Source organism: Malaclemys terrapin, chromosome 9 (assembly GCF_027887155.1).
Source record: "Malaclemys terrapin pileata isolate rMalTer1 chromosome 9, rMalTer1.hap1, whole genome shotgun sequence".
NCBI classification, from domain to species: domain Eukaryota; kingdom Metazoa; phylum Chordata; order Testudines; family Emydidae; genus Malaclemys; species Malaclemys terrapin.
The window spans coordinates 44,729,954-44,752,095 of NC_071513.1; the positions used below are offsets into that span (position 1 = coordinate 44,729,954).

The 22,142-nt window shown below is 51.3% G+C and overlaps 1 protein-coding gene across 5 annotated transcripts in view; it reads right to left on the bottom strand.

Annotated features, from left to right (window-relative positions):
• Positions 1-349: 349 nt before the first annotated feature.
• Positions 350-22,142, bottom strand: part of MID2 (midline 2) — a 432,473-nt gene continuing 410,680 nt past the window's right edge. For 4 of the 5 annotated variants that reach the window (XM_054039809.1, XM_054039813.1, XM_054039812.1 and 1 more), the window contains exon 10: positions 7,194-11,791. In XM_054039809.1, coding sequence (XP_053895784.1) covers positions 11,389-11,791 — 403 coding nt within the window. In that variant the 3' untranslated portion in view covers positions 7,194-11,388. Of the gene's footprint in view, positions 781-7,193; positions 11,792-22,142 lie in introns of those variants that run through there. The other variant, XM_054039814.1, reaches the window with a different exon arrangement.

The window sequence follows — 22,142 nt, forward strand, 5'->3', positions numbered from 1 at the left end:
GAGGGGGGGGGTGTCTCATTTCGCCCCAAATGGCTTAATTGTCACTAGTGAAAAGTCAGCAACATTAGCTTTGCCCCTGTTCTGGTCCTGAGAGAAATCCCCCCTCTGAATAAATGCACATGGCTGCCCTCCCAAACACCAGTGCCTCGGGCTGGTCGATTCTAGGCAGGCTTTTACTCCACACTCATCACCCTGTACCTGAGCACCTCCCAGTGGTGCATTAAGCTTCAGCAATGTCAAGATGGAGCCAGGACACCCCCTCCCCTCCATTCTTCCTGCTGCTCGCTCCTCCATCACACGAGGGACGTAGTTCCAAGCACACCATTAGTCAGGCTTTATTCTGCTCCGTGGGTAACGCAGCAGGAAGCCTTACAGCTGGACAGAGTGGCTTTCAAGAAATCACATGCTGAAGGTGTAAATACATTGCCTGTGCTATGCAATTAGATGGCTAAGTACACTTGCAATTCAGCTAATCGTATAGCAAGTAGCATGGCACCCGGCTAGTCCCCTAGTGTTTCTTTGCTATTGTAACCCATTTGCCAGGTGGTGTCAGCAGCAACACAGGCCGGGTTCAATATGGAAGTTACTCTCCTGTAAGTGGAAGTTCTTTGAGCTGTGGGGTCGCTAGCTGTATTCCACACATGGGCATGCATGCGCACTATCCGCCTGAGCTCAGAGCTTTCCAACAATTGGTGTCTGGTGGGCCACAGCTGCACAGTTGCTCTCCTCATGCTCCAGACCGAGGATGTAAGGGGTGACTTGATCCCAGGCTATAAGTACCTACATGGGGAACAAGTATTTAATAATGGGCCCTTCAGTCTAGCAGAGGAAGGTCTATCTGCTAGACTGAAGCTAGACCAATTCAGATGGGAAATGAGATGTACATTTTTAAAACTGAGGGTAATTAACCACTGGGACAACTTACCAGTGTCGCGGTGGATTCTCCATCACAGGCAATTTTTAAATCTAGATTTAGAAACACAGCCAAAGGGCTCTGAGAGATTAGCTACAGGAGCAGAAAATTAACATCAATTTAGAAAAATGCAGCTGAGTGAAAGACTCTAAAAGAGACTCCACGGCAGAGAGAACTTGCAAAAGCAGAGATGCCAAAGGAGAGTAAAGTAGGCAGGCATTTATAAGGCTACATGACAGCACAAGCAGCCCATGGAATGTTGCGTAGCCTATACCAGGGGTTCTCAAACTGGGGGTCGGGACCCCTCAGGGGGGTCACAAGGTTCTTACATGAGGGGGTCGCGAGCTGTCAGCCTCCACCCCAAACCCTGCTTTGCATCCAGCATTTCTAATGGTGTTAAATACATAAAAAGTGTTTTAATTTATAAAGAGGGGTCGCACTTAGAGGCTTTCTATGTGAAAGGGGTCACCAGTACAAAAGTTTGAGAACCACTGGCCTATATAAAGGTACCCTCCCATCATGGAGCAGGGAGGTAGTCAGCCCTTGCCACCGAGGTCTGTAAAGCTGCACCTGGGCCACTGCACTGGGCTCCGAACACCACTGTCAACAAAACACCATCTGAGGTTCGGGGAAGAGCAGCAGCCGTGCCTGAGGCCTGGTGGACTTGCTTTACAAGGAGAGATTTAAGGAACTGACTGTATATCGCTTGGTCATGCAGTGACTTAGGCAGACTGACATGATGAGCTGCCACAGCTATTTGAGTTGTGCAAGCCCCAGGGGAAGGAGAGGAATTAACTCAGGCAGTACAAAGGAGCGTAACTAGGAAAGCTGGGATGAAATTTACAACGGGAAAGTGGCGAATGTAAAGTGTAATCAGGCCAGACTTGCTGGTGGCGAGATGGACTAGCTGGTGCACCGGTCCTAGGGGAGGTGCCAGAAGTCACCGTGTTTGGCTTGTGTAAAACAGGGCTGGATTAAATGCTAGTAAATGCAGCCATCTTGTATTGTCCCCTGGGGGATGGAAACTGTCACGTCTCTTCCATCGCTAAACTCCTGGCCCTGTCTTATGTTCTCCTGGCATGACGGCTGCAGTGATCGAACTCATTAAAGGCAGGCAGACAGATTTTGCTCTCCCAGGTTGTTTTGTATATTGCTCCGGTATTTCAGTTTTAGCCATGTCGCCCGTTTAATTACACCTCCTCTCACACCCCACACCCCCCCCACACACAGAGCAGCCATGGTAACAACAGCCCAGGACAGGAGCGTCATGTGTTTACACACTGCCATTTACTGACATATGCCGAACTCCCATTTAGGAGTTCTCTGACTCAGGGCTGGGATTAGTGCCTCTGCAGCTATGATTTCACTGAGTGGCAGCTGGGGCCACGTTTTTCTCTCTCTCATGGTTTGATGAGAGAGGATGGCTGGAGCTGCTTTTCCATCCTATGAAAATCTTGGAGATTTTAAACATTTTCCCAGTCTCCAGTGGACAAAACCGAACCCTTTGGGCAGTTTTAATGACAAAGAAGAGAGCATGCGAGACCCTCCCCAGAACAGCTCAGCTGGGATGTACAGGACCCCTGGTGAAGTCTCTGTTGTGGGCCTCACTCAATTCATCAAAAAATTCAAACTTTGCTCTGGCTCCTACTGACATTGCTGGGCCCTTTTCTCTCGATCTCAGTCATGGGAACAGGGTTAGGCCCCAGATGGTTATAGAAAGGAAACCCTAAGCCGTCAGCAGGGCCAGGCTTATCCATGCAGTGGGCCAGCAGTCTCAAAGGAGGATGGTGCAATGGATGCGCTTGGCAACCTACCTTTGCATGTGCAGTTAAGTCCCTCTGGACCGCATGTTTGTATGAGCCATGCCCTGCATCTCATCTGCAGCTGCTAATGTGGCCCACGCCACATGAGTTGGGTGCTGAGACTCACTGATGCAGGTTTTGGGTTCTTTTTGCAGTGCAGCCATACTTATGCTGAGAACAACTGCTTGGGGTTTTCACATCCCCAATGCAACAATGCACACCCTAGCATGGAACAAGCCCTGTGAAATGCACCTTGCAGTGACAGCAGGGGCCCCACATAAGCTGGGTCCAACTGGGGAAGTGTGATGCACATGCTCAAACAGTCCCCACATGGCTCCAATCCCCCAAACACTGACTGTCAGTCTGGGGCAGCTGACCCCTAGCACATGAACATGTCCACTGTATCACGGGGTTGGGTGCTGTCGATGCCTGTTGGAACCGATGTCCTGTCCTTCTGCCCTTGCTCCGAGCCCCGAAGCCTGGAGCTGTGGATGGTTGGCAGCCTCTTAGCTGCCAAGTCTGCAGAACAATTCATGTGGGGACTTTGAGACTGACGTGCATGGTGAGAGCAGAGGGCGGATGAGGAAGCTGGGTGAGATTGGCCTGAGGAGGAAGTGCTGTGACATGTATCGTCACTGCTGCATGGGTCAGCAGCTGCCTGCTGCCAGACCAGTGCCCAGGGCTGAAATCCGAGGGCTTTAGGCTTTGTCAGGCAATTCACAACCACAAGTTGCCAGGACGCTTCCCTCTCTCGCCCTGACTGTTTGGGGCATTTACTTTGTAAACGCTGAACACAACTCCGTGCCAGTCCTGTGCTACCCTTGGTTCTGCATGCTCAGGGGATGAGGCTGGGTTTCAGTGGCCAGCCTGGTCCTATGGAGCATGATGTCCCGGATTGCACCTCTTCCCTGGCTTCCTGCAGCACCAGCCAGGTGGCTGAGGGCTCAGGTGCCACACCTGAAACCCAGCCCCAGACACTGAAGGCTCACACGGACTCCTGGACTCACTTAAATGCACCTTAAATGCCATGTGTCTTGGCCAGTGTCCAGGGAAAGCTGTCCCCAGCTCAGAGTGCAAAGCTAAGCCCTTGCACGACAGCTTGTGCAAGGCCTAGAATGTATCCAAAGGAGCGGTCTAGGACCCTGTCCTGGCTGGGGAGTGCAGGCACCCTATGAGTTTAGCCAGGGCCGACTCCAGGGTTTTGGCCACCCCAAGCAGCCAAAAAAAAAAAAAAAAGCTGCAATCGTGATCTGTGGCGGCAATTCAGCGGAAGGTCCTTCGCTCCGAGTGGGAGTAAGGGACCGTCCGCCGAATTGCCGCCAAATAACTGGACCTGCCTCCCCTCTCCGGAGTGGCCGCCCCAAGCACCTGCTTGCCAAGCTGGTGCCTGGAGCTGGCCCTGAGTTTAGCCCCCCCCCCCAGAGAAGAGGCATGGGGATGAGTCCACAACTCTGCCTTCCCTCCACACTGACCAGCAGCAGCTGGGCACAGGCAAACCAAATGCTGCACCCTCTCAAATGGGGACAGAGCACCCCAGGGAGCATGACAACCTCTGAGTCCCCCCATTTCTGGGCCATCTGCATGCATTGCACCAATCTGCTTGCTGAGCTCAGGGACCATGACACTTGGGGCAGAGAGCTCTCAGCACACGGGCTAAGCATAGTGGGCTGCAGGGAGCAGGGTCAGTATTGAGCTAGGCCCCAAGCATGGGCATTATGGGCACCATTTTGCTGGTTGTCAGAGGGGATGTACAATGGAGAGCCTGAATCCCTGGCACTTCCCACGAGAGGAGGGGGCTGCAGATCCTGGTTACCTGGCTGTGCTCCAATTTGGATAACTAAAACTCTGCCTATTTGCCGCCCCTTTTGTGCCACACAGTGGGTGCAGAACACCCCTGTGCTGCCCAGCTGTGCAGACCTGCTTGTGCAGCAGTGGGTGCCGTTCGTGCACTCAGTGGCCCCATTCTGCTCTGTTCCACCCATGCAAGCCTGTTGGCCACAGTGAAGGCACAGGGCCATAATTTGGGCTCTCTGCACAGCTCATTGGTAGCCTTTCTCAGCCCTTTTCATGAAACAGCTCATGGCGAGGTTGTTTCCTAGAGCCCCCCCCCTTCACTTTCACAAGCCTACACCAGCCCCAGAGCAGTGATCACTAGCAGGGACAAGGCACATGGGGATATTTTATATGTGCACATATTGAACCTTCTTTGAATGTGACTGAGCAGATGGGAGAAAGAGCCAGCCCCATGTGACCATCCATCTCCCTACAGTCCCTCCAGCAAGGCACCAGCCACAGCATGAAACCCTCTGCTTTAGGATCATAGAATCACAGAATATCAGGGTTGGAAGGGACCTCTAGTCCAACCCCCTGCTCAAAGCAGGACCAATCCCCCTTGCCCCAGGTCCCTAAATGGCCCCCTCAAGGATTAAACTCACAACCCTGGGTTTAGCAGGCCAATGCTCAAACCACAGAGCTATCCCTCCCCCCGGTGGATAAGTGTTTGTTGTGTTTGTTGAAAGTGTTTGTTACCTACCACTATATATGGGTAGCTAGGTGTTTGGGCCCCTGCGCGCAGCCCAATGCCAGATGACACATGATTCTCATGGGACTTACCCAAAAGATGGCATGTAATAGACCACTGGAAAACTAATAACTCACTGATCATTAATATTCCTGTGTGATGCAAGTATAGTTAACCCACATGGAACTTCACAGATGTGCTGGAAATATGTGACTAAAATGTCAGGGTCTTTGAGAAACAGGTTTTCTTTAGGCAAAGGAAAAAGGCTAACCCAAGTGTGGCCAAATTCAGTGGGTTGCCATTTGTGTCGGGTTGCAGGAAGAGAACATTTGCACTGTGAAAATCACCAGCGAGGGAGGAACCAGCCTGGAGTCTACACCAGACAGCATGGCATCCACACGCAGCAAGAGAAATGCACTTTACCCATGTCCAAGGGTTACTGGGCTATACAGAGAGGGGGAGTGAACCCCTAGGTTATCTGTCTCCTGAGGGACCAAAGTAACCAGAACTTTGATTGTGTCAGGGTGGATCCCAGCCAGTCTCGCTGGAGAAGTTGCTGTATGTAGGGAACCCATCTTGAACGAGAACTAGAGCTGTTAGTCACAGAAGTGTGTTTTACTTTTGTTTGTTTGCAACCATTTTTATCTTTAGTCTTTCAACTTGGTATCACTTAACCCTTCACCGTTTTGTTAATAAACTTGTTTTACTTTTACCATAAACCCACTCAGTGCTCTGTTTGAAGTGGAGGGTTTGTCAGCTCACGTTAAGTTAATAAGCAGCTACGTATGGTTTCTTTAAAGGAGCAGCAAATCTGATAAGGTTTGGTGAGCGCTACAGACAGAGAGGCTGAGCAGTGCACAGCGACGTCTCTGAGGAACTCAGGAACTGGGGTTAACTGATTGTTACCAGGTTTGGCTGGGCAGAGTCCTGAAGAGTTTGCTGCCATGGCAGACAAGCTGGTGTGCCAGGGAGCTGACACATAGCTTAGCAGCAGCAACGCTCTCACTTGCTGAGGCTGAGGGGGTAACACAGGGGCGCACAGTTCTGGAAACTCCAGCAGCTTGCCACAGTTTGATTTGCCCTCAAGAGCAAGTGTTTGGGTAGGTCTAACAAACAACACAGAGCTCTACTGCAAGAGCAGCTCCCCCCAACTCCCATTCTGCCCAGTCAGCCCTACATGGCCAGGCTGTGGGGGTTTTCTAATAGGGCAGCTCAATTGGGGTCTCTCTTGTGCCTAGGAAGGGATCCTGGGAAAAGCACCTGGATTGTTGTGAAGGATTATAACAGGAGACCCTCGTCTCCCCTGGTTATACAATATCAGAGTTCCGCACTGGAATCTCAGCTTTACGTTTGCCCCACACAAACTCTTGTGATTGTCTCCGCTGTGATTATCTAATTTACTGCCGTGATTTCGTCTCACTCACTAAAGTGTCTAAACAGGGCTACCTCACTTTGTGATGTGGCTACTGGGGCTTTGGATTAGTTAAGGCATCTTGGTTGCTAGTTCACATATCAGCATAACAGCGTTCCCTCCCCCTAACCACCGACATGAAACAGCCTGCGATGTGGCTTCAGAGTTCCAGCTGATTTTGAGCAGAGAAAAGAGAGCCAATTGACAGAGAAAAGGTGATTTGAAAAGATTGCATGTGAAACTGATGAGGAGTGGAACCCTGCTCTGGGAGCTGTGGCCTTTGGTTTTAACATGACTGACTTCTGTATCTTCAGCTCAAGTGAGGGGTCACTCTAAGGTTGATATAATGTCCAAAGATGAGATTACCAGAATGAGTGCGATGTCAGATGTGGTAGCAGCTCCTCCATACACAAACACGGCCAGCACGTATATATATATATATATATTATTATATTTATATATATACACATTAACAAAGAAATTGCCAAAAAAAAAAAAAAAAAAAAACCAACCCAAACCCCAGTTATGTTACATATGAAGAGAAAGTATGACAGGTTTCACTGTAATCAGATTTTCACCACATCCCAAATCAGATACAATGGATTTACTATGATAAAAACATCCAGCAGCCGCAGAGCTCTGCATGAGGCAGAAATACAAATGACAAATGAACTACCTGCAATGACTTGAACCGGCCCCCTCCGATCCTGCTACCTGCTTCCAACAGGATGACAGAAAAAGGAAGAAAGCATTTCTATGTTAATTCCAACCATGGGCAGCAGAGGCTGGATAGGCTCAGATTGGCTGGAACTATCGCAGCGTCATATGACACCAATGGGATTGCTCGCTAATGGGTGGGAGGCAAAGGCCATGATGCAACAGGGGAGCTTTGAGGATCCATTTCCATCTGCAGAGGACAGCTCTCTAGTGCAGGGGCCTGACTTCCGCAGTGAAGGAGCCAGGCTTTGCTCCTGGACTTAGCACAGGACAGCAACTGTCCACACTGACAGACATGGTTGGGTTTTGCTTTTAACAACCAGCAGAGAGGAATGCAAGTGATGAACCCCAGGCCAGTCAGCTTATTGAGCTGGCCTTCCCATTTCCATTCTCCCAGACAAGCTCTCCGCAGTGCCCTCCTGCCTGTCACTGGTACAGTTCTTCAGAACCCCAATGTAATTAGTGCAATTTCCTCAGGTGCAATGTCACATGAATGGCTCTTATACTCCGAGTTAAAGGATGTGGCAGAGTCTCCAACAACGATCCCATCTAAACAGCGACAGGGCCAGCTGAAAAGCTTGGCCCCTATTTTTCAAATGTTAAAATCCATCTACAGCATGCAGGCGTCTGTTTGAGACAGCTTCCGTCACAAGCAGTCCCCCCGTTGGGAACACTCTGGGTCAGTACAAAGGGGGCATTATGTGCCTTTGAAAAAATCAACCTGAAAATGGCAATTTATCTGCTTAAAATGATTCTGGGCTTAGCTGCAGGGCAAGGCAGGAATGGCGATGTGAATCCCCACACACCACCATCAGCAGCTTGGGCCAGCAGGAGCAAATAGAAATCTTCCCTCAGCTCTGAACTGATGCATCTCACACTGCAATTTATGGGCAAACAGCACAGGGCCTTCTGTGGAAAGCTGCCTAGACCAGAGACAGGGAACGAAAAGACCTTTCTGATTCCCAACATAGCACAAGGTGGCATATAATTTTTCCATATTACCCCCCACCCCACACACCCTTTCATTAGGCAGCCAGTCATCATAAATGTTGAATACTGAAAGGGGAGAAAAGTCAGGTTCATTTTTATACACCCTGTGCCTGCAAGAAGGTATCAATCTTCTGCTGATCCTGATGGCAATTTAGTGTTAATGAAAAGTATCCATCAGCACAGCTCATTCAAGGCTCTGCAGCACATCAGCTGGCATGGTAACCTTTTATGATCAGCCAGCCACAGATCTCATCTGACATAGCTTCAGGGGCCACATGCACACCTCATCCTGACTCACCCCAAAGAACAACGGCATTCGGTAGACTGTCCATGAGCTGGGGAGGCTGCTTAATGAGCTTCAGAGGGGCCTGTATCAGGCAAGAAAGCTTCCAGAGAGAACCAAAAGATCAGTTCGAGTCAGGGCACCTCGGATAGCTGAGGGCCGGCAGGAGGGAAGGAGGCATTAAGTGAACCCAGATGAGTCACAAGGGGCAATACTGGGTTTGGTTCACAGGCTGCCTGGCTTCAACCCGCGACCTCAAAGCCTAGCAGCAGGACTTTACAGCAGCCAACGGTCCAGTGCACACGTCACACTTCACTCCATCTGAGCCAAACCACCCTCTCTCTGACCTCCACTCCTGAAACTAGGCAGGAACCTCCCTCCAGCCAGGTGAGCCATGCTCTGCCCACTCCATCCTAACACTAAGTAGCACACACACTAAGACTACCCCTGGATCAATCAATCCACTTGCTCCCCGGAGGCTTGGCTATGAGGTAGGTTTCTGATCAGCAAGGTCCAGAGGTCTCTTCCTGTTTGAAACAAGGAAAAGTTAAGCAGAGTTTTAAGCCACACAAGGGCAGTCAGGCAACTTCTCCTGTCCTGGATCACACGGCCCCATGCAACAAAACTAAGGAGAGACTAACAGAAGGGACATTCCAAAGAACACACTGAACCTGGCCCCTGGACCGGCACTAGCCAATACTGCCAGCCTGGTGCTTGGCTGGACAAAAGAGCCAAACCTCGTTCCAAAGGAGAGACTTCCCAAGATACGGAGGTTTTGTTAGCGCCAGTTCTAAAAGCTGGTTGGATGCTGGGTCCCTGGCAGAACAGCACCAGCTGTGTGTGAAAGAACCAGACTTTAAAAGCCAGTAGACTGATATTCAGACAGCCATGTCCACAGCATGGAATGAGGGTCTGCAGCAGCACCGGCTCTGACCTGCCCACAGCTGCAGAAGCAGCTGGAACCGAGACATCGTAAGTCGCACATGCTGGTGACGGCATTCCCTTTGCACCTATGAAAGTTAAGACATTGCCTATCCCTCTCCCAATTCAGATCAAAGGCCCCACGAGGCAGCTTTCTGTGTGTTTTGGGCACTGTCTCCCCATGACCTGCGGTTCCTCTGACACATGCAGGCCCATCCTCCCCTGCCCAGCTCCTGTTGTCATTCACAGCTATCTACGCAACACGCTCCCCCAGCATCAGGAAGGGAAGAGCTGAGGATTAGCAGAACTTGCCCTTGCTCGGTCCCAGCGTAAGGGAGGGTCAGACCAGCTGGGATTCATGGGGAACAAAAACCTTGGGCAAGTCTCTGCATGAGAGGGGGCAAAGTTACCCAAACATAAAGGTCCGGGGACTGGATTCTGATCTCCGCCCCATAGGTTAACTTCAGAGTGAAAGGAACGGCTCTGCATTGACTCCAGAGACGACCCCAAGAACCAGCCAGCATGGGACAGAGAATGAGCTAGACGGACTTTGCCCGGCCAGGCTGCCTTGCTTGCTATCAGAGCTCATATTTGGTCTTCTGGATTTTACTCCCTTGTAGCCCCCAGTCACCCTCACACCAACACAACGTACAGAGGAGAAAGTGAATTCTGATCAGGGCTGTGTGCAGAGGCATAAATAATGGATACAGTCCTTGTACACTACAGTAGTTATACACCCCATGGCCCACTGGCTCTCTCCTGCTTCTCTGGAGATGGTGCTGTCTGGCCAGCTTCCACTCCTCCTGCCTGGCGGCAGCAGCAGCACCACCAGGTGATACTGGGCCCTTTCCCCACTCCCAACACACACTCTTTCCAGAAGGATGGCCTACATTAAACCAGTGCATCCTTTGGCCAGACGCATCTCTACCATGGAGCATGACCTAGCCCAGCCTCAAGAAGTAGCATTGCATGATGGGGCCTGTGCTCTCCACAGGCCCCAGATGGGCACTGGAGGGGACAGACACCTCAGCTTGCTCCATTTCACAGATCAGATATTAACCAGAGCTGGGCTTGGCTGGGGCCTCCCTGATGTATAATGACAAAAGGCCTCCCAGAGGAGGCAGTTATAACGGAAGAAGAGGGAGCACTGGGGGGAGCCAGATTTCAGGTCTGTGAGCGTCCCCCCGAGCGGGAGGAAGCGTGTGCCCCTGTCAACTAAACACACCAGCCACACCCCGCAGGCGAAGCAGCTGGATGGCTCTCTTAGAGCGGGTTCCACTTTCACAATCTGCATACAGTTGAATGGCTCTTGAGGTTGGCTGCGGCCGCCTGTCTGGGTGACATTGAAAGCCACGCTGCTTATGTGACGGATCCTTCCTGAGATGCGGCTGATTGCAGCCCCCCATCTAAATGGCGATGGTCAATGGAGCTGGTTGGTGCTCAAGCTGGCCCCTACCAGGCCACACCCTGCTCTGCCCAGGATCCCCTCCCTTGCCCACACTCCTAGGGGGCCCTGGAACAAGCACTGCCCACATCCCCCTTCCCTCACTCCCAAACAAGCCCTGTGACAGTCCAGCTGTAGGAACGCCATCCCGCTACAAAGGAGTTTCACAAGCCATATTCCCGCACACACAGAGCTCAGTCACAGAGTTTATGTCAATCGCTTTTAAAGTTTTGTTTTTCCCTTAAAAATGAGATTCCTGTGGGAGGTGCTCACTCGCCAAGCGTTATGTATCTGGCGGCAGGGCCTGCTTTCCAACCCAGCTTTCAGAAGCCCCCACAAACATTTCCTGTGATCCACTGTGGAGCATGACAGGGGTTGGCTGCTGCTTAGTGGCAGGCTTTCATCCCTGATACATACGGGGACTCCTGCGGTCGGCAGTTACACTCCTGCTGCTCCGGGTAATCTATGAAGTCTGGAGCAGGCAGGCCTGACAGGATCATCAAAGATTTGTTCCAGATGGTAAACGTTGGACACACCGGCAGGATGAAGGAAACGTTGAATGTATGCAGATGGAGAGAACTGGCCGGGTCGTAGAAGGACAGGGTGTTGTTGTCATAATCCAGGAGGATGCCCAGGCGCTTCATCTGTGGGTGAACGTCCACCAGCATCTCCTTGTTGTTGTGTCTCACCACAAAGTTGCTGTTGCAGCGGGAGAAGACCCAGGATGAGGAGTTCTTGCCAATCCACTCATTCTTTGGGGCTGATTTATAGGCGATGCCAATGGCGTACCTAGGAGAGGGACACACGTTACTGACCTAGACCCTCCAGAATGCACAAACCATGTCCCGGAGGGCTCATCCAGCCATCAATTTAAAATTTGCCCTAAAATGTACATGGTTACTCCAATTCCCTTGAAATTTGGTACATCTCGTGGGTACATGGGGTTTGGTCAGTGGCCCAAATTTGGGGACAGTTGACCAAGGGGTTCCCAAGACGCAGACCCTGAAAAAAACTCCCAGCTTTTCTTAAAGTTGAGAGATTCAGGCAATCTTTTTTTTTTGCTCAAGATAGAGATCAAACCAAGGGTCAGCTCATCGCACCAATACTCAAAGACAGAGCATTATGTATGGCACCTGATGGCCCTTGGGGGGAAATCAAATTACAGTGTCATTTCAAAAAGATTTTGCTTGTCTAGTTAAAATTTTCACAAGCCTCAAGTGCTCATTCTAGCTCCTACTGTATTACACTGAGCACGTGTAGAGAGAGAGGCTACCCATCTGGAAAACCAGTACTACCGCTACATCACAGGACCTGGGTGGCTCTGAGGGTGTGTTTTGGTCATTGAATCTGAGCACCGCCCCAGGCACCGGCAATTCAAACACAACCCAGAGCAGAAATCTGGAATTAAAAAGGGAGGCATATTGCTCTGTCATCGAGAATTTCTGATTTGGGGAAATGGAATCGAAGCACAGCAGAATATTCAGAAGGTGCTGAAACTATTTTTTTAAAAGAAAGTATGCATGCAAGTCCTCACTGGGAAAGGAGGGGTATCCAGGGATGGAACAGTAGGTGGTAATAGGGGGAAGAGGGGTTTGGGTCTGCAGTGAGGGATGGGGGTATTATGGTGAGCGATGAATGGGTGGTGGGAAGCATGAGGGTTAGGGAGGCTCAGATAAGGGGGGAGGTATTGGGGGAGTAGGAGAGGAGAAGACAGGAGAGGTTGGGGAATATGAGGTGTAGCAGAAGAAGTTGGGGGGTTAGGGGTGGGGCTTTCAGCCTTGAATTCTCCCCTTCCTTGTGTGTGAGGGGAGTGGGGGAGCCCTACGCCTCTGCAAGGGGACTGAGCCCCCTACCTGTTATATCCTCTGAAGTCTGGGGAACACTGCTCCCCCTGGGATGTCTGAGTCCATCTCCCTGCACCTCTATGTGAGCTGGGATCTGGGGTGCAGGGAATGAAGGCAACAAATTTAAACATCTGAAATCCAGAAAATTAATAGTTAAGATACATGTTTCCCCTGTGTGGGGTGAGGGGTGAAGGGTGGGAGGGCTAGGGGCATGGCTGGGGAAGCCTGGCTGAAGCAGGGACAGGAGTCCCAGCTGTGTGAGTGTGTGTGGTAATGGGAGTGAGGGGCCCAGCTCAGTGTGCAGCTTGGGCTACAGAACCAGGTAGCATGAGGCCCTCCAGTAATAGTCTGTGACGTGTGCACAGCAGTGCAGGGCAGGAGTCAGCAAGGAGTAACTTCAGACATGTCCCTGGTTTTTGCAGGGCCAGCTCATGGCTTAGTGGGACGGGAAAGGGAGGGGGAGGAATAAGTGTTGAAGATGAGGGGTGGGCAGGGGGTGGAGAAGGAGACATACCAGCCTGCTCTCACTTGCTGACAGGTCAGATACTGTAACAAGCCTGCCATAAAGCTGTCAAGGTTTGGGACATAGAGCATGGATGGGATTTCTCTAGGGCCCTGTTAGCAGCTACACACTGCAAACCTTTCAAAGCCAGACCATTCCAGTATAACAAACCATACAGGAGGGGAGGGAGCACTGAGGAATAACAGGGCAACCGTGTATCCAGGTGGAGAGATCACTGGACTGGAACTATTGCTAACTCTGCCACTGGCTGGGTGACCTTGGGCAAGTTGCCGCTCTGTGCCTCAGTTTCCCTTCTGTAAAATGGGGGTAATGCTCTAAAGTTCTCTGAGATCTATTGATGAAAAGCACTAGATCAGAGCTAGGGCTTTTGATTATTACCTAGGCACAGTAGCATATCAACTTAACAACGAGGTGAGAATACAACGGCCTAAATGACCAGTAGCTCCTACCAACAAACACGTTTCTGTTTAAACAACTAGGAAACTAAATAGAAAAAACCCCTTCGCTAATGCAGAGTTCAGGCTGCCGAGTGATACCTTGTGCCAGGCTCTGCAAAACTTAAACCTCTGAAAACCAGGAAATGCAGAGATAAGGTAAACGCCTGCACAGCCTTAACTCTGCCCTCTTTGAGTGATGCCCCGACACACCCATGACACACTCACTCCCACTCTGCCTTGTCACAGTAATGGCCAGGCACTACCTATACCTATCCTGTGCTCAAACACCGTTCCCCACACAGAACACCACACCTGTCAAATAGGGGCGGCTCTATGTATTTTGCCGCCCCAAGCACGGCAGTCAGGCGGCTTTCGGCGGCTTGTCTGCAGGAGGCCCACTGGTAACGCGGGAGGTCTGCTGGTCCCATGCCTTTGGCGTACCCGCCACCAAATTGCCGCTGAAACTGCGGAACCAGCGGACCTCCCGCAGGCATGCCGCCGAAGGCAGCCTTATTGCCGCCCTCACGGCGACCGGCACACTGCCCCCCGCGGCTTGCCACCCCAGGCACGCGCTTGGTGCGCTGGTGCCTGGAGCCGCCCCTGCTGTCAAATGTAACAACCACTTTGTACCCTTCTACAGCCCCTTCACACCTGCACACAGGCTACCCCTAAACCTGGACTTTCCCCATCCCATCATTCAATCCAGCCTGCTCTCGTATCCCACCCCAGTAGCCTACTCCTGACACAAGCTGCACAGTCCTGTACAGACATGCTGCAGACTGGACCCTCGCAGTCCACGGGCCCCTTTCCTTTCATCACACACATGGTGGGGAGGGGAGAAGGGTTCAGACACACTCTCCTCACATCACAATCACAACTCTCCCAAGCAGCTCCAACTTACTCCTCCCCCGTTCACTGCAACTACACATAACAGACAGGTCTCAAAATGTAATTGTAACGGCAGAATCATCATCGAGTGGGTCTGTTTCCAGTGGGGGCCAGCAGGGCTCGGGTCTTCGCCTTACGCTATTTAATATTTTTAGTAGTGAACTGGAAGAAAACATAAAATCCTCACTAATAAAATTTGCAGATGACGCAAAATTTCACGGGAGAGGGGAGATAAAGAATGAAGAGAACACGTCACTGATACAGAGCGATCTGGATCGCTCGGTAAACTGGGTGCAAGCAGTGTGTTTTAATATGGCTAAATGTAAATGTATTGTCTAGGAACAAAGAATGTGAGCCATATCTACAAGGTGGGGAAGTGCTATCCTGGGAAGCAGGGACTCTGAAAAAGATTTTTTTTCTGGGGGAGGGGAGAAGGTGTTGGATAATCAGCTGAACATGAGTGCCCAGTGTGACGCTGTAGCCAAAAGAGCAAATGAGCTCCTGGGATGCATAAACAGGGGAATCTCGAGTAGGAGTAGAGAGGTTATTTTACCTCTGGATTTGGCACTGGTGCAACTGCTGCTGGAATCCTGTGTCCAGTTCTGGGGCCCACAATTTCTGATGCAGGTTGAAAAATTGGAGAGGGTTTAGAGAAGAGTTATGAGGATGAGTAAAAGGTTAGAAAACCTGCCTTAGAGTGATAGACTTAAGGAGCTCAATGTATTTAGCTTAACAAAGAGAAGGTTAAGGAGTGACTTGATAAGTCTCTAACTATCTACATGGGGAACAAATATTTAATAATGGGCTCTTCAATCCAGCCGAGGAAGGTCTAACACGATCCATTGGCTGGAAGTTGAAGCTAGACAAATTCAGACTAGAAATAAGGTGTACATTTTTAACAGTGAGAGTCCTCCTTGTGTCTTAGATGGGCGGCCTCTGGGCGTGATCAGCACACTAATAATACAGGAGAACTGAATGCACTCTTCAGAATAAACATAAGAATGGCCATACCAGGTCAGACCAATGGGCCATCTAGCTCAGTATCTTGTCTTCCAATAGTGGCTAATGCCAAGCGCTTCAGAGGGACTGAACAGAACAGGGCAATCATTGAGTGATCCGTCCCCTGTCATCCACTCCGAGCTTCTGGCAATCAGAGGCTAGGGACACCTAGAGCATGGGGTTGCATCCCTTACCATCTCGGCTAATAGCTCAGCTAACCTCCATAAACGTATCTAGTTCTTCTTTGAACCCTTCACAACATTCCCTGGCAAGGAGTTCCACAGATTGACTATGTATTGTGTGAAGAAATACTTCCTTTTGTTTGTTTTAAAACTGCTGCCTATTAATTTAATTGGGTGACGCCTGGTTCTTGTGTTATCTGAAGGAGATAGGGTGACCAGATAGCAAGTGTAAAAAACTGGGACAGAGTGTGGGGGGTAATAGGCGCCTGTATCAGAAAAAGCCCTGAATATTGGGACTGTCCCTATAAAATCGGGACATCTGGTCTCCCTAGAAGGAGTAAATAACACTGCCTTCTTCACTTTCTCCACACCAGTCACAATTGTATAGACCTCTATCATATCCACTCTTAGTCACCTCTTTTCCAAACTGAAAAGTTCCCATCGCTTTAATCTCTCCTCATATGGATGATGCTAATAATTTTTGTTGCCTTTCCTTGTATCTTTTCCAATTCCAATATATCTTTTTTGAGATGGGGTGACCAGAACTGCACACAGTATTCAAGGTGTGGGGGTAGCATGGATTTATATAGAGGAATTATGATATTTTCCATCTTCTCATCTACCCCTTTCCTAGTGGTTCCTAACATTTTGTTCGCTTTTTTGACTGCTGCTGCACATTGAGTGGACGTTTTCAGAGAACTATCAACAAGGACTCCAAGATCTCTTTCTTGAGTGGTAACAGTTAATTTTAGACCCCAACATTTTATATGTATAGTTGGGATTATCTTTTCCAATGTGCATTACTTTGCATTTATCAGCACTGAATGTCATCTGCCATTTTGTCGCCCAGTCACCCAGTTTTGTGAGATCCCTTTGTAGCTCTTCACAGTCTGCTTTGGACTTAACTATCTTGAGTAATTTTGTATCATCTACAAATTTTGCCCCTCTGTTCACCCCCTTTTCCAGAGCATTTATAAATATGTTGACCAGCAAAGGTGCCAGTACAGATCCTTGGGGGACCCCACTAGTTACATTTCTCTATTGTGAAAACTGACCATTTATTCTTACCTTTTGTTTCCTATCTTTTAACCAGTTAGTGATCCATGAGAGGACCTTCCCTCTTATCCCCTGGAGAATTCACAGTGGTTTCACCAAAGAAACTGTTACGTTTTCAGTGTATAAACTATCCAGCTGCTTCACAACATGCCATCTGTTTCCTCCTACACTGAGCCTCATGACACGTAGAATGGGCTGCCACAGCCTTACATGTGACCGTGTAAAAGCAGCATAAAACCAGCTTTACTCTATAGAAAATTAACCTGCCAAAGTGCTGCTAAGAAAAGCATTATTTCTTCCCAGCACAATCTCCCCCTGCCAGGAAGGAAGAGGGCTAGAAGTGACACAGCCAGGCTCTTTCAGCAGAAGCCTTCCATTTTAGGCCCATTGTGACAGCCAAGGCAAAACAGCTTTAAAAATTGGATCAGCTTGATGATGTTTCTGTAATGACTCATGGCTAACTCGCACCACGCATGGTGATGATCAGAAGCAGAGCCTTCCCAGCAATCTGGCTGCCAGGGCTCTCTTAGAGTTTAGCAAACCACAATTCTTCATAGCCAAATCTGAGCACAGCAGGAGCTTCCTGATGAAAGGGTGTTGTTTTAACACCTGTGGAGCTTTGAGGGTGACCTCATGACAGAGGAACATGTGGCAGCAGCTTGTGGCCCATGTGCTACACTCAAATCACGTGGGATTAACCCATTCAACAATTCACCCACCAGTGGGACAATCTGGAAATAGCAGTTCAGGGGGCAGTCAAAGGGACTTTAAAGGAGGGCTTGGCCGTGGGAGGGATATGCTGAAGTTCATGAGGGAGTGGAGAAAGGCATTTGGGGGCATCAGGGCTCTTGGAAGGTTTGTCAGCTTGTGAGGGGCCCGAGAGCCTCCAGCAGAGAGTTTGGCTGCATTAGAAATCAGCCAAGGCAGAAGGGAACATGCCAGCTCCCAGTGACAGGAACATGGGGTTTGTACCAGTTTAGAGACCATTGGCCAATCTTGGGTGCTTCAGAGAAACAAAACAAGCAAAAACAAACCAGCCCCAAACCCTAGAGCATCTGCCCCTTGGTATGGTCCTGTGTATGAGTGAACTGCCTTCCGGGCCCTGTGGTGACCAGTGGATGCTGCATTGTGAGAACTGATCGAATGGCCTACTGAGCATAAATACTATTGGCCACACAATTACCCAGCCTCTGACAGAATGTTTTATTGCTTCACTGTTTTTAGGAAGTCTGTGGGAAAGTATGAGTATTCCCCTAAGCTCCACTCAATAACAATGTGAGTTACGGGGACATTACAGGGGAACAGCAACAGGCCCTGTACTGAGAATGCCTAACACTTTCCATCATAAAAATTCTTCTAATTGATATGAAGAGATCTATGGCCCACGTGGTTTGCTGGAGGATCTTGAAATGAGGCAGGGGGTTAGTCCTGGGGTGAAGGAGGAGCCTTTTGCTGGTTTCACAACAGCCTGTTCAAATTTTCACAAGTTATGAGCTTTTGCCATTTCCTGGGTGGGCAAATTTTTTGGCCCGAGGGCCACATCGGGGAATAGAAATTGTACGGCGGGCCATGAATGCTCACAAAATTGGGGTTGGGGGTGCAGGCTCTGGGGTGGGGCTGGGGATGAGGAGTTTGGGGTGTAGGAGGGTGCTCTGGGCTGGGACTGAGGGGTTCAGAAGGCAGGAGAGGGGATCAGTGCTGGGGAAGGGGTGCAGGAAGGGGTACCAGTTCCAACTGGGGGTGCGGGCTCTGTGGTGGGGATCATAGGCGCCTACTTCTCCTGGTGCCAATGGGTGCCCCGACTCCACCCCTACCCCTGCCCCACCCCCATTCCAACCCCTTCTCCAAAGTCCCTGCCCCAACTCCACCCCTCTCTGTCCCATTGGACTCCTTCCCCAAATCCACGCCCCGGCTCCGCCTCTTCCCCGCCTCCTCCCGAGTGCGCCCCGTTCCCACTCCTCCCCACTCCCTCCCACAGCTTGTTACACGGCAAGCCTGGGAGGAGAAGCGGGGACATGGCATGCTCGGGGAGGAGGCGGAGGTGAGCTGGGGAGGCGGGGCAGGGAGCTTGGCTGCCGGTGGGTGCAGAGCAGAGCACCCACCAATTTTTCCCTGTGGGCACTCCAGCCCCGGAGCACCCACGGAGTCGGCGCCTATGGTGGGGATGAGAGGTTTGCAGTGCAGAAGGGTACTCTGGGCTGGGATTGAGGGGTTTGGAGAGTGGGGGGGGATTAGGGCTGGGGCAGGGAGTTGGGGCACGGGGATAGGCTCAGGGGGTGCAGGCTCTGAGCAGTACTTACCTCAAGCGGCTCCTGGAAGCAGTGGCATGTCCCTTCTCTGGCTCCTACAAGGAAGCGTGGCCAGGTGGCTCTGCATGCTGCCTCATTGGCAGGCACCGCCCCTGCAGCTCCCATTGGAGTGCGTAGAAGTCGGAGTGGAACCATGCTGCGGCTTCCAGGCCAGAGCGGGGCCAAGCCGCGTGGTGCAGCCCCCGACTCTGTGCCAAGCCGCGTGATGTGGCTCACAGGCCGGCTTAAAACAGCTCGCGGGCCGGGACGTAGTTTGCCCACCCCTGTCATGGGTGGTTTTGCTCAGTACAGCTTATTCTTTGTTTGCTGCCAAACCCCTGAACATTCCATTAGCAAGGCACAGGAACCTCGCTTCAGTATGTTAGTTACACAGAACTGCTCTGAATAGGATGGATGACAATGGGTCTGAATCCTCCTCCTGCAACTGCTGCTTTTCCCACATCAAGGTACCCCCCTCCCCACTGCAGCTCGCCTCCACCTCCTCCGAAAGCGCGCCGCCGCGTCCTGCTTCTCCCCCCTCCCTCCCAGCGCTTGCGCCACGAAACAGCTGTTTCGCGGGGCAGGGACGGAGGGGGGAGTAGGGGGAACACGGCGTGCCGGGGGAAGAGGTGGGGCTGGGGTGGGGATTTGGGGAAGGGGTTGGAATGGGGGCAGGGCCAGGGGTGGGGAAAGGGTGGAGTCAGGGTGGGGCCAGGGGCGGGAGGACGCGAGCACCCACCGGCACCAGAGAAAGTTAGCGCCTATGCCCATCACAGTCCTTATTTCTGAGCAAGGCCTCCTACCTACTTGAGAAGTGATACAAGCTGGGAATAGAACTCACAGCTCTAATATGACAAACACACATACACCCACCTCTGAGGCTTGCAGGAAGGTCTGTTACATATTTTTAAGTCATATGTACACATCTCTACCTTGTGATAATTAATTTCTAAAAAACAGCTTCTGTTAATTATGTAGTAACGAAAGCAACAGAAAGAAATGAATACTCCAGAAGTAGAGCGTTACCTTGCTTTTAATGTTGCAGAAACTGGGACACACAATATTTGGGGCATATGCCTTTTCACAGTGGCAATGATCTTATACAATATGCAACATTACTTTGCTGGTTCAACTGACTGATATTCTCAAGTCTGAGGGCTCTGTCTTGCTGTCTGAGCCCTTTACCATCTGCCAGCATACTCATGCAATAGCAGATTGTAGAACTCTATGCACCCTGGGGCTAAAACTTATGACATTCTATCCCAAAGGCACAGGCTAGCCTGCTTACTCTCCCAGGAAATCTCTAGCTATCACTGCGGTTAATATCTGTCCCCAGATTTCCAGCCATTAGAGAGGAAATGCTGGATTCTAGGAAAGTTATACAAACACCCCCAAGCTAGGCCATGATTGGACTTTATGTGTAACACAAGACTGGCTCGCAGCCAAAACCCCTGACATTTGCATTAGCACTGCTCGCGTGCTGCCTGGCACCAGGGCCGGATTAACTTTTTGTGGGCCCGGTGCCAAACATATGTGTGGGCCCCCCTGGGGAATGATTGTAAAAGGGGCTGGGGATAAAAGCACAGTGGGGCAGGAGCTAGGGTCGGTCTCTGGAGCAAGGGAGGGATCAGGGGTAAACTGCAAACGCAGCAGGGCTGGGGAGGGGGTAAACAGGATCCCCCCCGCCCCTGCCCACATAGAGCGGGTACCTACCTGGTTCTAGCCCATTCTCTTTGTCTCTCTCTGCACTGAGCTGCCCCTCCTCCCATAGCAGCAGGACAGGTTCTCTTCCAGCCCTCTGGGGTGGGTGTTGGGAGTGGAGGCTAATGTGGTTACTCCTATAACCGGACATTTAGTTTCCAGTCAGCACTGCTAACTGGACACTCAGGTCCCGTTTTCTACTGGAGTTTCCAGTCTAAAACTGGATACCTGGCAACAGGGCTGCCAGAAAAGCCTGAGGGGGGGAGAGGGGCAAGTGGTGGGTGGGCTAGGGAGTGGAGAGGAGCTAGTGGGCAGGGCCATGTCTGGTGTACTGCCCAGGTAGGTTGGAGAATGTGGGGATCAGCTGACACAGTATCTAGGGCCGGTGCAAGGATATTTTGCACCCTAGGCGAAACTTCTACCTTGAGCTCCCTCCCCCCACCCCCCAGAGCATCACTTATTATAAATTTTCAAAAAGAAATACAGTGGAGTCACATCTTATGCGGAGGTTAGGTTCTAAGGTCACCGCATAAGAGGAAAATCACGTATAGTGAAAATTACCATAAAGTACAGTATACACTAGAACAGGGGTCCTCAACCTATGGCACGTGTGCCAAAGGTGGCACGTGAGCTGATTTTTTTAATGGCAGGCTGCGGATCCCGGCCACTGCTGAGCCTGCTGCCGGCCTGGGGTTCCGCTCATTCAGCTGCCAGCTGAGGTTCCAGCCAGCGGCTCCGCTCAGCCTCCTGCCGTTCACCCAGGCCGGCAGGAGGCTGAGTGGGGCCGGTGGCCGAGACCCTGGCTGGCAAGGGGCCAGCAGCTGGAACCCCAGATCATCAGCGGGCTGAGCAGGGCCGGCAGCCGGGACCCCAGACCCCGCTCAGCCCGCTGCCAGCCGGGGTTCCGGCCACCAGATCCGCTCAGCCTCCTGCTGGCCTACGGTTCCGTTCACCCAGGCCGCCAAGAGGCTAAGTGGATCTGGCGGTCGGAACCCCAACTGGCAAGGGGCTGGCAGCCGGAACCCCAGACCGGCAGCGGGCTGAGTGGGGCTGGTGGCTGGGACCTCAACCCACTGAGCCTGCTCAGCCCGCTGCCAGCCGGGGTCCCAGCCGCCAGATCCGCTCAGCCTCCTGGCGGCCTGGGTGAATGGAACCCCAGGCCGGTGGACAGAACCCTAGGTGGACGGAACCCCAGACCATTCACCCAGGCCGGCAGGAGGCT